General features: G+C 40.3%; 1 protein-coding gene across 1 annotated transcript; it reads right to left on the bottom strand.

Moving 5' to 3' along the window:
• Positions 1-4517: 4517 nt before the first annotated feature.
• LOC124136894 (rab9 effector protein with kelch motifs-like) lies at positions 4518-15898 on the bottom strand. The gene is made up of 8 exons (XM_046502925.2): positions 15489-15898; positions 14567-14719; positions 13137-13276; positions 11225-11309; positions 9651-9803; positions 8590-8745; positions 7709-7882; positions 4518-6387 (listed from the first exon to the last, which is right to left on the bottom strand). Exons 1-8 carry the CDS (start codon positions 15694-15696, stop codon positions 6317-6319), a joined length of 1140 nt encoding a protein of 379 aa, XP_046358881.2. The 5' UTR covers positions 15697-15898; the 3' UTR covers positions 4518-6316.
• Positions 15899-17167: the final 1269 nt, after the last annotated feature.

Here is a 17167-nt window from a genome sequence, read left to right as displayed (position 1 = left end):
GCTTAATGTGGGAGGAAAGCCCGAAGTGATGCAGGTCTCTGACGTTTACCACTTCGGTGAAACCCACGAGCACGGGTATGGTGCTGACAAACCTAGAAACATAATCAGGGCGAACCGGGATTCGAACCCACAATCATAGGTTTCTGGCGTGCCAAAGGGACGCAATTCTGCACAGTGAATCGCGGCGCCATAGAGGACTGGGCCACCCGTGCCCCCCATCGTACTCCGAAGACATGGATCGTTGTTCGTGCTACCAGCCACTGGATTATTTACAGGCCACCGTTATGTACCGAATGGAACACGGACAAATGCAGAGATAAACAGCAAACTGAAAACTACACAACTTATATGGAACCTTTACCTCGTCTTTGGTGGGACCCGAGAAGATCCGGGGTGGAAATGTTCTTCAATAACCCATGCTTGTCCTTAGAAGCGACTAACGGGATCGGGTGGTCAGACTCGCTGACTTGGTTGATGCATGTCATCGCATGCCAATTGCGTAGATCGATGCTCATGATGTAACTCCCTGGAATGTCTGTCCCAGACTCGATTAGGTACATACCGCCGTCATAACCTATAAGGGCGGTCGGGTAGCCTAGTAGTTAAAGCGTTAGCTCGTCACGCCGAAGACCCGGGTTCGATTCCCGACATGGGTACATTGTGTGAAGCCCATTTCTGGTGTCCCCCGCCATGATATTGCTGGAATATTTCTAAAAGCGGTGTAAAACCAAACTCACTCACTCACTCATAAGCTATATATAATATTGCTGAGCGCTGCGAAAAACAGCAAACAAACAAACACACATCTTTGGCGGAGGGTGACTGTGATGCCAAATGTTTGTGTATCTTTGTTCCTTGCCAAAGATCTTGGTTTGTATTCCGGATGAGTTTTGACTGTCTGGTATTACAAATGTTCTATCTACATATTATCTTCTCTAATTACCCACAGTTAGTGAGTGAGCATTGTTTTACGCCGCTTTCAGCAATGTTCCGGCAATATCATGGCAGGAGACACCAGAAATGAGCTTTACACTTTGTACCCATGTGGGGAATCGAACCCAGGCCTCGGCGTGACGAGCAACCGCGTTAACCAGTAGGCTACCCCGCTGCCCCTATTACCCACAGAGTTAGAAATAACCGAGTTCGCAAAAAGAAACAAAAACGTATTTGCACTAGTGGAATATCACTACACGCACACGAGTGTATTGTTTGCTTCCCCCGTGCGGCATTGTTGAAGTCATTCGAATTTTATTGTGATTGTGATGTAAGTTCGCAATGACGACACACTACAAAAACGACGTCAAAGCTGAAGATTGTTGACGCCATTCGACAATTGCGGTTTTCTAAGACGGCGGTCGTGATCAGTGCATTTTATAAACGGTAGCTAAAAACGATTTTGAAATAATGGGCAATAAAGAAATCATTACACTCTCGTGTGAGTCATACTGACTTTATGAAACTCGTGTAAGAATTCGTGTATTACCCTCGCCATTGCTCGGGAAATACAATAATTCTGACAATCGTTTTCAAATAATAACCATGCACGGGATGTTGACGTTACTGGGGGTGTATTAGTCTGCCTTACAGACCCTGATACAAATATATATCAAAAATAGCCCATGCAAGTCTATAATGTTTGGCAAGTCTAGATCACTGCAGTATCAGGGATTCCAGGATCCGCAGTTGGATATTACATTCCAGGAAAATGAAGAGAGTCACTGGGCTCCTTTTTATTATATTTTTATTAAGATAACTGAACAACTGTTTTTTTATGTACGATATGTTCAATTCAGAGACTAAATGTTAGTCTAGGGGTGTATGTAAGACGTGAGTAGTAAGTCTGTGAGACGCATGCCCTGCCCAGGCGATGATTTAGATGTAGTAAGTAATATTTTACGTCCGCTTCAGTATTCGTGAGCATTTTTAGCGGACTCACGTTGGTGTATTTGACGTTAAACGACAGGGGTTAGTCCTGCACCATGACCATGGAATATATTTATTTTATGAAAAAATAATAATCTAGAAATGCATACAAAAGCAAGTCTAGCCAGCTCATTGTGAAATCAGCATAGTTTGTTTTGTTTTTTTTAGAGTCAAGAAGGATATTGTGTAATATAGGATTTCAGAGACTAAATGTTAGTCTAGACAGGGGTGTGATATTTTAGTTACGCGCAAAAATGATTCTTCCAGCTGTGTAAACAGCAATAAGCAGTGTCTTAAGTGTAAACATTTCTGCTAACCAGCTTTAGTGACTGATGGGTTTGCCCCATTTATTGATATCACAAGTTGACAACCCATAGATCCAGGAACCAGTTTATTGTGGCAGATATATTACTGTCATAGTGATTGTCTCCCATAGTAACCGATGACGCCACAATTGTCTGCAAAATATTGTGATACAATTTATCGCAGCGATATCAATCTCACGTTCGGCTGTTTCCCCTATACAATCAAAAGTCTTGTACACATATTGTTAAAGGCGACTAACGGGATCGTGTGGTCAGGCTCGCCGACTTGGTTGATATATGTCATCGTATCCCAATTGCGTGAATCGATGCTGTCTGGTCAAGACTCGATTATCTACAGATCGCCGTCATATAGGAGTGCGGCTTTAAACAACAAATAAACAAGCAAAACAGATATTGGGAAAATCCCCTGCACAATGTACAGTCTTGCACACATTTTGGGCAATCTTCTGCACAATCAAAAGGCTAGCACACACCTTGGGAAATCCCCTTGCACACACCTTGGGAAATCCCCTTGCACACATCTTGGGAAAATCCCCTGCACAATCAACAATTTTGCACAGATCTTGTGCACATCCTTGGGAAATCCCCTGCACAATCAACAATTTTGCACAGATCTTGTGCACATCCTTGGGAAATCCCCTGCACAATCAAGTCTTGCATACATCTTCGGAAAATCCCCCGCACAAACAAGTCTTGCACACATCTTGGGAAATCCCCTTGTACATTCAAGTCTTGTGCACATTTTTTTGGGAATCCCCTCCACAATCTAGTCTTGTACACATCCTTGGATAAATTCCATGTACAATTAAGTCTTGCATACATCTTGGGAAATCCCCTGCACAATGAACAGTCTTGTACACATATTGGGGAAATCCCTGGCACAATCAAGTCTTGCACACATCTTGAGGAAATCCCCTGCACAATGAACAGTCGTGTTCACATATTGGAGAAATCCCTGGCACAATCAAGTCTTTCACACATCTTGGGAAATCCCCTGCACAATGAACAGTCATGTACACATATTGGGGAAATCCCTGGCACAATCTAGTCAAATACACATATTGGAGAAATCCCTGGCACAATCAAGTCTTGCATACATCTTGGGAAATCCCCTTGTACAATCAAATGTTGTACACATGTTTGGGGAATCCCCTGCACAATCGAGTCTTGCACACATCATGGGAAATCCCCTGTACAATCAAGTCTTGTACCCATTTTCGGGAAATCCCCTGTACAATCAAGTCTTGTACACATTTTCGGGAAATCCCCTGTACAATCAAGTCTTGTACCCATTTTGGGGAAATCCCCTGTACAATCAAGTCTTGCACACATCATGGAAAATCCCCTGTACAATCAAGTCTTGTACACATTTTCGGGAAATCCCCTGTCCAATCTAGTCTTGAACACATCTTTGACTAAATCTTCTGCTTTCTTCAATAGAAAACACACACACCACAATGCTAAATAAATATACACCAACTCTGACAATAATTAAAATCATTTTATTAACAGTATTCAGTGTAAAGAATATTTCATTATGTTCAACACAAAAACAAGAATCCCAAAAGAGGAGAGGTGTTGTTCGAACCTTTAATCAAGAGGATCTTCACAGTGAGCTGTGTATTTCAAGGCATGTTTCAAGACGAGGTCACTTGTTCTTGTTCTTGTTCAGTTGGCCTTAAGTCTCAAATGAAAGTTCCAGTAAAATTTGACTTGCCTTGTATCATAAACATTTCTTGTCTACCAGTTCTGTGCTCTGATCTGTTACCAGACGACTACAAGTGTGTACTTATTAACATTAAACTTGATGTTTATGAATCCAAAATCACTGACCATGTCAGCGTACTGTCTGTTTAGTGTTCGAGAAAAGCCATGCACCAATAATAACCCACGATAGGATTCATCATGGATTTTAAACTAAGTACCCTTGGGCAAATTTGGAAAAAATAATTATTGCATTCAAAAGTTATTATTTTCCTAAATTCTGACGTATTTTAACACTACATACAGTGCAATAACGTAAAACTAAGCATAAAAGCTTCTTCCTTATTGGTCTTGTTATCATGACTATAATTACCTCCACAAAGTTTAACATTAGTATAACTATATTAGGGGACACCGGTGGCCCAGTTGTCTAAGGCGCCTCAATTTGCTGTGCAGAGTTGCGTCCCTTGGGCACGCCAGAAACCTATTGTTGTGGGTCCGAATCCTGTTTCGCCCCGATTATGTTTCCAGGTTTGTCAGCACCATACCCAGTCTCGGAGGTTTCACCGAAGTGGTAAATGCCAGGGACCGGCACCACTTCGGGCTTTCCTCCCACATTAAGCTGACACACTGTGATAAAACTGGAATAAGGTTAAAAGCGGTGTTAAACCCAGCTCACTCACTATAACTAAATTAACAAGAACTGAATGATTATTAATTCCAACTTTGGGAATTTTTATTGACATTCGCTGTAGACGTGGGGCTGAAGATGGGCCTCCGAGTAGGTCTAAATAAACCCCTGCCATGGATCAAACTGGGGCTGGGATTTGAACCTAAACCCACGAACAGCCCAACTTGGCACAGCACACTTGTAGTATCAGAACACATGAACTTTCTATACCTCAATTCATGGTTTCAAGAACACAGGAATTCCATATGTGGTAAACAAGTAAATTGACAAATTGTATCAATAATAGCCACCACTTTTAGCACTAAGTTCACAATGTATTTCAACAATGCAACTTGTTGACTTCGCGTTCAGACAAATATAATTATGACTTCAGTTCATACATCATTATCATCATACCAAGAAACGTTCAAAAGTTGTCATTTCAACTGCTTTAAATATGTACGAGTCTATGGAAAAACAAATATATTTCTACAACAGAGCTGATAGTCTACACGATATGTTCTACACCATCCGATGCCTGGACCACCCAATAAAGAGAAAAGTTTGATAAAGAAATGTAGTGCTCCAAATATTTGAGTAACAGACAAAAAAAAACTGTCATAAAATTTCTTTCCAGTACAGTTTCAGCTTTATGTTTGACCTTGTCCAAATATCCTAACACTATTTTCAATACAGTTAAGCAAGTTGGAGTTCAGAATGTTAAAAGTCTGCAGAACAACTTTCCAAGTGCTCTTAATATTTCATGACATTGCCTTACCATCAGCTTAATGAGAGTCTGAATGAATGTTCCCTTGTAGGGGTACATATGGAAGAGGGTATGGAACCTCAAACATAATTTATCCAAGCATCTTATAACCCACAATAATTTTAAATGTAAATTATCCACGTTAACCATGTTAAAATATAGCCACATATACAATAATAATTCGCATACCTTTGAGAAAGGTAAGTCTCGTTCTGGATACATAATATGCATCAATTCACATGTCAAGGCATCGTAGGAGAGTGGTGATGAATAACAATCTTATGCACCTTCATTTATAGGGGAGAGTTGCTGTCCCTGTGGGAGTAGTCTCCCTTTGACAGATACATGATAATGTAATTGGACTTGTAGGAGTAGTCTCCCTTTGACATGGGTGTTATGCAGGGTAGACAATGAGTTGTACCCCTTGACAATTGGTCTTATACAAGCTCTCAGTAAGAGAGAAGCCTCCCCTGGGCAATTAATTTGCAATGTTAAGCAGCCGAGGTTGTACGAGTCTCCCTTTTACAGATGACACTTTCGTCCATGTATTCTACTTTCAGGAGCACTGGAGCAGTGATAACTCATAATTCCCCTGGAACTTCCAGATCTGTATAAAATTTAAAAAATGACTCCTGATCTTGAAACATAATATTGTATGCTTATCAGTGCTGAGGCATACTGATTTCCAAGATAACAACAGAATTGACTGGAGCATGGTTGTCATGTGAAAGGAATTAGTTCTATGTATTCCTTCCAGTGCTGACCAAGATGAGACTTCGGATTGATGGAAGCCGAGGTAAAGATGAGTGACGATGTTATGCAGTCTTTCGATGTTGATGGGAAGCTTGAGACCTGAACATTATGCATAGTGTTTGTAAACATGGCTGCCTTATCGTTGACATATTTGTGCACACTGAAGGTTTATGTTCACGAACTCGCACCATTTGCCGCTGCAGATCCGTTCTGTTTTGTCTTAGCTCCTCCTTTTGTAAAGTCAGCTGAAATATAAAAAAACACTTGAAAATTCAGAAGAAGAGAAAATCTCTTGAATGAAATAATCCATTTAGAGTCAGATCAACATATCTCCAAGGAGATGTAACTGTTATGAAATTGCATCATGCTTTGCATACGTCGGCCTGTAAATAGTCGAGTCTGGACCAGACAATCCAGAGGTTGATATTGTGAACAACAATCAATGTCATCAGTTTACAAAGAAACGTCAATCAACCAAGCCACCAAGACTAAACACCCGATCCAATTGGTCGCCTCTTACAGGGTTAGAAATTGGCACTTGTCCTATAGTCCTTGCCAAACTGCCCAATAGTAAAGGTATCCTAAGGACTAGAATAAATTGGCAATTTTTAAAGGTTTTGCTATGTTATCATTATAAGAACTAGTGGACTGAAAGTTTTAGTTTCTATTGCTGCAGTCTTACAACAAGCATAGATTGCTTTGGGACTTGTTCTAAATCAGATTCCCCTGGGATACAGCCACACAACAGCACCTGTCATGACATGTTACAGGCATTCAACAGCACCTGTCATGACATGTTACAGGCATTCAACAGCACCTGTCATAAAATGCCAGGCATTCAACAGCAGCTGACAGGACATGGTACAGGCATTCAACAGCACCTGTCATGACATGTTACAGGCATTCAACAGCACCTGTCATAAAATGCCAGGCATTCAACAGCAGCTGACAGGACATGGTACAGGCATTCAACAGCACCTGTCATAAAATGCCAGGCATTCAACAGCAGCTGACAGGACATGGTACAGGCATTCAACAGCACCTGTCATGACATGGTACAGGCATTCAACAGCACCTGACAGGACATGGTACAGACAGTCAACAGCACCTGACAGGACATGGTACAGACATTCAACAGCACCTGACAGGACATGGTACAGACATTCAACAGCACCTGACAGGACATGATACAGACATTCAACAGCACCTGTCATGACATTTGTACAGCCATTCAAAAGCACCTGTCATGACATGGTACAGACATTCAACAGCACCTGACAGGACATGGTACAGGCATTCAACAGCACCTGTCATAACATGGTACAGACATTCAACAGCTCCTGACGGACGTGTTACAGTCATTCAACAGCAACTGTCGGACGTGTTCTAGCCACACAACAGCACCTGATGGACGTGTTACAGTCATTCAACAGCAACTGATGGACATGTTACAGTCATTCAACAGCAACTGACGGACGTATTACAGTCATCCAACAGCATCTGACAGGACGTGTTACAGCCACACAAGATAAGTAAACAATATAGGCAATCCACTGTCCAACATACCAGCATCCATGATGAATGTATCAGTGAAGTGTGACTGGCACTGCATGGTCTCGTCGCTGTATTTGCCGGACCCCCCAAACACAATCAGTTTGTCCCCTGCTACTGCCACGGAGTGCTGCCCTCTAGCCTCAGGGAGCTCCCCCTCGCACGTCGGCTGCAGCCACTCTCGAGTTTCTGCAGAATGGAGTGACAAACAGTTGTAACAATAGAAACATAAGAAAGTTCATTTCAAACATTAGTTCCAGTGTTCCCGCTGGCTTTTGAAACGTCCAGTCCTTGTGGACTGTCAACTCTAAAAATTACCAGTCCCTCCTAATTTTTGCCAGTCCAAACTTTCAACAAATAAAAAACTGCATGGAAATTATTTGGTTTCAATTCTTTCAACATCACTTTCAGCGCAAAGATGTCATCTCTGAAGTAACTTAGCTAGGTCTATACATCATTCACACAAACTCCAGTCACAATTTTCTCTCCTTTTTTTTTCAATATTTCGAGACGAAGTTGCTACAAATGGATATCTATCCTAGAAATAGACAAGCTGACTTTGTTTGAAAAATGTACTTATATGAATATCACCGATGTTTTGTTCAACAACAATGATTTATAAGATACTTTATTTGCCGGTCCACAGGGACTGGCAGTCACATGAATTACCGGTCCAAGTCTTATTTTACCGGTAAAAAACTGGTAATTACCGGTAAATGGGAGTTCATGTACGTACATGCTTCTAGTACCAATAGTAAACAGTTTTTATTATCTCTGTTTTCTCATAGGAATGAACACATGGATGTAGGGAAAGAAAATTGTGACTTATGTTCTCCTTCTGTGAAATATATGACAAATAGTGTGTTGTGATAATGGACGCAAGTCTCGTCTCCTACCCGTGTCGAAAATATGGATATCAGCGAAGTGCTGGTTCCCGGTTCCCCGACCTCCCATGATGACAGCACGCTTCCCCACACTGAAGGCCGTGTGGAAGGACCTGGGCTCTGGTTGTCTCCCCTTCACCTGCAGGTCAGTAGCCCACTTCCGTGTGTCTGGTTAAACAAAACAAAGAGACTTATAGTCACTTCCGTGTGTCTGGTTAAACAAAACAAAGAGACTTATAGTCACTTCCGTGTGTCTGGTTAAACAAAACAAAGAGACTTATAGTGACTTCCGAGTGTCTGGTTAAACCAAGAGACTTATGGTCACTTCCGTGCATCTGGTTAAACAAAACAAATGGAGACTTTGGTCACTTCCATATGTCTGGTTAAGCAAAACAAATGGAGACTTATGGTCACTTCCGTGCGTCTGGTTAAACAAAACAAATGGAGACTTATGGTCACTTAGGAGTGTCTGGTTAAACAAAACAGAGACTAACGGTCATTTAATGACACTCTGTAATATCACAACTTTCAGTTTAAGTTAGAAAAGTGCTGTGGTTCCAATTATCCAATGGTGTGCAAAACAAACCATATACTTTATACTTCTCCAACATATCTGAAGGGAATAAAAAATAGTTTTAAAAAATCCACCTGAGCTATATGTTAATTGTAATCGGAAACACTTAAGGTCCAGTAGTGGCCTCGTGCCCATGGCCTGAGTGGTTCCAGTACCATCTTAATTTTTATTCCTTGTTGCCGATGGGAGACCAAATACTGATAGTGAGTGATTGGTGTTATACACTGTAGTCAGCATTATTGATAATAGGGATGAGTTTCACATAATCAATTCTTTGTCAGGCAAGGCAGATATACAAGCACATCCAGTGGTGGGGTAGGCATAGTAGAGGGTGAAAAGTTGTAGAGTGCACATCACCCTTTAATCAGACAACTTACATCAATGGGACCAATATGTTTTTGTTCCCCTTTTAGCACGTGTATCATGTGTATAGCGTATTCCCCACCCATCTCTTTTCAAAATCCTGGATCCGTAACTGAAGGTCAAGTAGATCTCTTACCGACATTGAAGACATGCAAATCATTCTGGCGGGCATCCATGTCACGACCCCCGAAGATGATGAGGTCTCTGTCGACGACGCACATGGCATGAGCTGCCCTCGGGGTTGGGAGAGCCAGGTTCATCTGCATTGGCTGGGACCACTGATTCTTCTCTGTTACCAGAACAAAACAGAATGTGTTAGCAACAGCTAAGACCGGAAAGGTTGACATCAGAAATGTAGCAGCAGAATTAAGACACCCTTCCATGCCAGGGTAAATTTAACAACAAATGTGTGTAGCTAGCAGGGCTTGCTCCTTTTAAAACATACTGGTCCTTCTCAAAATAGGCCTACAACTAAATGGTGGAGGACACAAAGTGTTGAAACCTGAGGTCAGGTGGCCAGAACTCTTCAACCCTAAAATGTTTTTTCCTGCACTTTGAGATTAAATTTGGGCTACCAATTGCCTCATTTCGTGGCAATTTGTGAGCAAATAAAGAAGTTGTTGTACACAATACTTACAAAATGGCAGCCAGTTGATATTCCAACAAGATGATCCAATTAAAAACATTAGAGATACACGAAAAAAGGGGTGAAATTTTGACTAGCAAGACGGGATATCTACTTTATGTTTCAGCCAGCCCTTTGTAAAATAATTTTAACTGGTCACGGGCCAACAGGCCAGCAGTTAAATCGACCCTTACATGCCCTACCGTCTGAAAATCTACTAGCCCTCAACTTTTAACATTAGATGCACTAATTGGGGATCATTTGTGGACAGAGCTAAGTGTCCAATTTCAAATCCATAAATATCACAACTATGACATTTTAGTATCATCTGTAATATAATGCTCAAGTTTTAGTCATTACATGGGAAAGTCTATAGTGAAACCATGTTGAGTATGTTGAACTAAAACAAAGCTACAGGCAAATACATCATTCTTGGCATTATTTTGATACGAACTCCAAACAATTGTTACAAATAGCAGGGTATGAAACTCCCAAAAATTTATGCCAGACCATAGGACTGGCTAGCTGAAATACTTGCCAGCCCTGACCAAAACCTGCCTGCCCACCATAATCATATGTTTCTCAGGATAATTTAATTAAAAATATGAAAACTGATTGCTTGTAGCATAAGCGCATCGCTAAATGTTAGGTTGTCTAAACGCTAACGGGGTTTCTTTTTGGTTACATTTTATCATTCATCTTTATATTTGAATTAATGCTTATCATCGGGAAATATTTAGAATATTTTCACATATGAAATATACCCCGACCGTCGGGCAGGGGGATTTGAAAATCTGGCAGCCCGAGTTGAAATCAACCCGTCTCGGACGGTCAGGCAGGCAGGTATTTCGAACGCTGCAAATAGCCCATAAACTTAGGGTTGGTCATATAACAAGATCAAATTAAACGAATCCACAAAATAATATTTGGAACATTTTGTTTCAACAACAAAGAAATGTGAACAATATACACAACATCTGGCAGTACCATTCCACACATCTTAACATCATTCAACATATTCATTCAACATATTTATCCAATATATTTATTCAAGTTGTAATGAGATGAGGAGGTTAAAGGTTTACCAGTATCAAGCACGTAGAGATCGTTGAACCATCCAAATTCTGCACCGCCATCAGGTAATTCATCCTCCGACTCATCATCCTCACTCTACAACATTGTCAGACACCCCTTTACACATCACAAGTACTACAAGTCAAACAGAAAACCACAGCAGTAGTCTTTTGTAGATGATTTAATATACTGTGTATGCAATCGTAATGCAATAGATCTATTTCTGTTACTTGATTTGTATAGCTGTCCATGCCTTGCTTACTCAAATGTCCGGATATCTTGGACATGTTGGAAGATTCAACGTGTTCCCGCTAACTTTCCTGTGCCAGAGTCTGACTGTACTTATATATACTTTGGGTGAATCAGTGAATAATTCGTTTGTTGTTTAACGCCGCACTCAGCAATAATTCAGCTATAAGACGGCGGTCTGTAAATAATAGAGTCCGGACCAGACAATCCAGTGACTGATATCATGAGCATCGATCCACAGTTTGGATACGATGACATCCATTAACCAAGTCAGACCACCCGATCCCACTAGTCGCCTCTTACGACAAGCATAGTCGCCTTATGCGGCAAGCATGGTTGCTGAAGACCTATTTTAACATGGCTCTTCATGGGTCATCAGTGAACAAGATGGGCTTAAAGTTGATTCATGCCAAAGAATATGTGGAAAGAAATGTATAAAAAGCTTGTTGTTAAGCAGTTCGTCGACTTTTACCATGATTACTTAGTGAAACCCTTGTGAGACATAGGGCAGTGTTTTGACAAAACAATTGCAATACGTATTGCAATGTATTGGGAGCTTAAGTGTTGGACAGTGATTAACACTGATTGTACAGGCAAATCCTATTTTCTACAGACTAAAGTAAATATTACTCCAATCTCATTAAATTCAGATCTTAGTTTTCACTACCACTAAGCAAAGATCTGAGGACATCCCATTACGGGTCACGTCAGAACGACCTTTCGCGAATTTTGACTGACCAATGAAATGACTGAAAAGAAATCGACATTGGCAAATCAGATGGCAGCTTTCTCGAGCTTTACGCCACTAGTTTCAAACTGGCGACTACGCTTCGAAACATATTTTGACGTATTCTCGATTAAAAAGTTTAAAACTGATAAGAGGAACGTGCTGGAATGGCTTATAGATGGCCTAGATTGTATGGATATAATAATAAAACCCGTAACTGTCGTTCGGAATACCCTGTGTTAAATATATTGTGGTTGCATGATTAGAAAACACATTTCGACTGTCACCTCCATGATCTGGTAAGCGATGCTCTGGTTGGTTGGATGAAAGGTCGTTCTGACGTGACCCGTAATGGGATGTCCTCAGATCTTTGTTTAGCGATAGCGAGAACTAAGATCTGATCTTAATGAGATTGATATTACTCAGCATGGTCAGCTGCATACAGGGGAGATAACAACAAGAGGGAAAATCACCTCCGTGTTTCCGCTGTTTCGTTAATCAATTTCAAAGGCAAACATAATTTGAGAATGAATCTGTAGAATTTAGGTTAAATGATATAAAGAAGGATAAATGTTTTAATTTTTTTTACCCAATATACCAGAACACAGAAGAATTACTGCATTATGAAACGTCTGACATGCATATAGCAGTATACCGGTAATACCATGCAGTCCTCCCAGTAAGACAGCTAGGTTAAGATATAACTACAGCCGGGCAGAGAGTGAGTACGGTTTTATGCCGCTTTTAGCAATATTCCAGCAATATCACGGTGGGGGGACACCAGAAATGGGCCTCACACATTGTACCCATGTCAGGAATCGAACCCAGGTCTTTGGCGTGACGAGTGAAACGCTTTAACCACAAGGCTACCCGCCCACCCCCCACAGCCGGGCAGAAATCACAACACACTTAACATGTTTAAGTCCTGTTCATTCCCTGCTAACTACCTCTAACTGGTCTGCATCTGCTGACTTGGGACCAAATCCCCCAAAGTAATAGATCTTCTTGCCCAAGGCCACACACTGCAGCTTGTCCCTGGGAAGTGGCTTGGGACCGTCTGCAGATACCACCGACCATGTGTTGGTAGCTGGGGAACAAACAACTAGTGTCACCATGGTAACTGTAGGATCAAGGATGAACAGGATGAAGAGGAAGTCCAGTGCCCCCGTCCACAAAGTGATCTAAGACAATGGTAACTCCCTTGCCTAACACTGACTTATGACAGTCATACCTCTAAGCATGCTAAGTCTGTTCATTGGGACTGGGCCCACGCTTTTGGTCATTGCTTTGTTTACAGATAGTTGTAACTTAATCTTGGTGGGTACATGGAAGAAAAAAGTGAAAAAGACATTTCAGATTTCTATTTTTGATCTTCAAGAAGTTATTGTGGTCCTATCAAAAGTAAGAAGCTGCATGCTGTCGGTGAAAGTCATGTGACACATGACAAGTTAACCTCAGCTCATTCGAACAGGTGATTCTTTTTTATATTTATCAATTTTCACTTTCATTTAATTCTTTAACAAAGGCAGATTGAAACATGTCCGAACAATAAATTTGTTGTAGCAGTTCCACCAGGAGTATACCGGGTATGTGGTTTTATGCTTCTGTCGTTAGTTTTTTTATACCAAAACCTGGAGGAGAGTGGTATAAAACCCAGCACAGTATAAAACCACATATACCCCTTGTGATAGTGCTACAACTTCTAGTAAGCGAATGCTGGTAGTAGTTTTGTGCGGTGAATATGTAGGTTTTCAGTCAGCAGTATACAATCTATGGCATAAATGAACATTTTGTTCAAAATTAGGATTTCTTAAATTCAGAGGTATTTCCACATTGTATTTTGAGATTGCATTCAATGCAATAATATAAAACTAAGCAGGACTCGATTTAAGGGAGTAGATTTAACTTGCACCCAGGTGCATGTGAAATCTAGTTGCACCAGACAAAAACCAGGTTACACCCTGGTCTCATAAATTAATCAAAATTGGAACATGCACATAATCTTGATGTACACACAGTTTGATGTCAAGCTCAAGAAATCATAAGAACTTCTACATAGCATGGGGATTATTACTGTAGTACGGTAAATAATCATAAATACCAATGTATTGAATGAACCTTCTAAGTAAGTGTTATACACAAATTTGAAAGATTTTGACATGCACTTGGTGAATGTAGACATAAACATAAAGTTACATTTTTACAATAATAGGTTGCACTGGTGCATGTTTCATATAGCTAAATCGTACAATGCTAAGCATTAAAACCTCTGTTTTCAGTGAAATACAGGTTATCTCTACAAAAGCATAAAATGTGCTGCAAACTTGTGCCGAATGTCGCCGTCGAGATAAATCCTTATTCTGTGATGAATACCTACCAACATCAAAACAATATAAGTCATCAAACCAGCCAAAAGCGTGACTGAGTCCTCCGAAGAGATAGAGTTTGTGTCCGACAGCGGCAATGGCGGCTGCAGTACGTGGGGGCGGAGGGCATCCCTTAACCACGAGTTTGGTCCATTCTTGTTTCTCTGAAATAGAATTAAACACAAATTTTTCCGTGTCGACAGAACACCATCTAAGAATTACTGAATAACTATAAGAAAAATCACAATCGCTATATGTAAACCATTATTAATAATTTTACCTTATCATCCAAAACTGGCTCCCACAGGAGATATCGCTTGGATGCGATCAAGCGATATCTACAGTGTAGATATTGCTGCAATGAAATTACATCAGTGCTTTGCAGACCATTGTGACGTCACAATCAAATGACATCACTAATGGCCCTGCTACTGAAGCTGTTAGCAGTACTTTTTACACTGAAGACACTGCTAATTATTGTCTACAAATTGAAAAAGTTGGAAGAATGATGTTGGATAATAAATAAAATCTCACCCTCGTGTATTTTGATATCAAATATATCAACACTCGTCAATAAAAATGGCAAAATCCTCAGCAAGCCTTGGAATTTTTCCACTTTTATCGACTCGTGTTGATATATTTGATATCAAAAGACACTCTGGTGAGATTCTCTATTTAACAACCAAATCAACAAGTTATCAGACATGTAGATCTAAGTGAATATACAAGATAAGTGCAAGATGTTTATGTGATTTGAATACTAATTCTCTCATTGATTATTTTATGCTGTCAATCTTAGTGACAATTATAATTAGGATCATATTTACGAGAAAAAAAATACTGTGGTTTTTTTTCCAATAATCCTAGCTGACAGTTAATGGCAATGAATTACATTTACAAATCTTAAGACAGTAAGCATGCAGCAGCTTATACCTGTTTCAAATACTGTGAGATCATTTGACTCTCTGAGTTCTTCCCCATGTTGGGACACGCCACCAAAGGCGTATACCCTTGTGCCTGACACACAACAAATCTGTCCCTCTCTCGCAGGAAATTCACTTGATACTTTCTTCGATCGGATGACAATGTCATTGTCAATGCTGTCGCCATAAGAGGTGTTTTGACTAGTTTCGTTTCCCATGATTTTCGGGTCTTGTTGTAAAAATATATAATAATTCCAGTGTTTATGTCTCTCTCCTGATATAATGACACGTGATCCACTGATATGATGACAAATGTCAAATCAGTAGAGATGACAATGAAAACGATCTCTTTATTTCCCGCGAATTTCTTCGAGCCAAACCGGAAGTAACTGTCTTTAGCATTCGGAACAGCTCGTGTGACTACGATATGGCGCGAGAACAACATTGCACAAGGAAGTTCTGATTGACCACACCCGGCTTAATATTTCTATGTCAAGCCGTACATACATTAAAAGAAGTGTTTGGTTGAAAAAAGAATTTAAACAAACCACATTATCTACGCAAACTGAAATAAGTAGCCCAGTGTTGACATTTATTAAGTAATGCTGACGGAATAGACGGATTTAGAAATGGAATTAATTTGACTAGTATATTCAATACAACTACTTTCAGTAGACAAACTAGATGCTGTATTGTGTTCGTGTCACAATTGTTATTATCAATCTTGAGTGAAGAGAAACAGCATAAAACCCTCAATTGACCCCTTAGTAATGATTAATTACTCATTAAAACTGAGGATACCAATGCTTAGACACTATTAAATGGGAAGTTAAAAATACACGAGAAACTCGACCAGGAATCATCTCAACCGTATCTAGGCTAGTACTTGGAATCTATGTGGATTTTTTAAAGGGTGTAAGCGTATTGAATAGTAAATGCTACAATGACCGCGTTTGCCGCACTCGCTTTACCACGTGACACCATTAGTGAATTCATGCAATCTACACAAGAATGTTCCGTACGGAAAATCATACTGACGATGTGATGGACAAATACTGTCATCGTTACCATTTCTGTAAGGCCGAAAAAGGGACCATTTAAATGGTATCACCCACACAATGACATCTTCCCCAGGCAAGGGAGTTAACTGACTGTAAAAGTTCAGTTTGCAAACTGGACTTTTATGGTCACCAGTTAACTCCCTTGCCTCGTGAAGATGACACAATGCAAGCCAAGCATATATATATATATACAGCCATGACGCATAGGAGACACAAATTATGTCATGCTTTTTTACCGTAATACACAGCTCAGGCTTGTTGCATCCACTATAGCAGCACTACGACCAGTGCAAACACATATTTTAATACCCCCAAAGTTAAGACTATATTGAAAACGCCGGATGTATTGGTCTGGTTTAAGATACGAAATTACTGACAAAGTTGGTTTTGAATGAACTCGACTGTCCCGAGTCTGTCGTCTCCTGTTACATCACAACTGTACTGTCCTTTCCTGGGTGCAGGGCAGTTGGAACTTTGATGTCATAACAGCGACAACGTCTGTTATACAATATTTGCGATATTTTGTTTAAACTGGTGAAACTAGGTATAGTCCTTTTCCTCCTTATAATATGCTTTCTGTTTGAAACTTAAAGAAGGAATAATTTTAGCTACTCGTGTACATTGATTT

Source organism: Haliotis rufescens, unplaced genomic scaffold (assembly GCF_023055435.1).
Source record: "Haliotis rufescens isolate VD_foot unplaced genomic scaffold, xgHalRufe1.0.p SCAF_1, whole genome shotgun sequence".
In the NCBI taxonomy this organism is placed as follows: Eukaryota; Metazoa; Mollusca; class Gastropoda; order Lepetellida; family Haliotidae; genus Haliotis; species Haliotis rufescens.
Note: the sequence above shows the minus strand (reverse complement) of the source record. Positions and strands in the feature narration are given on the sequence as shown.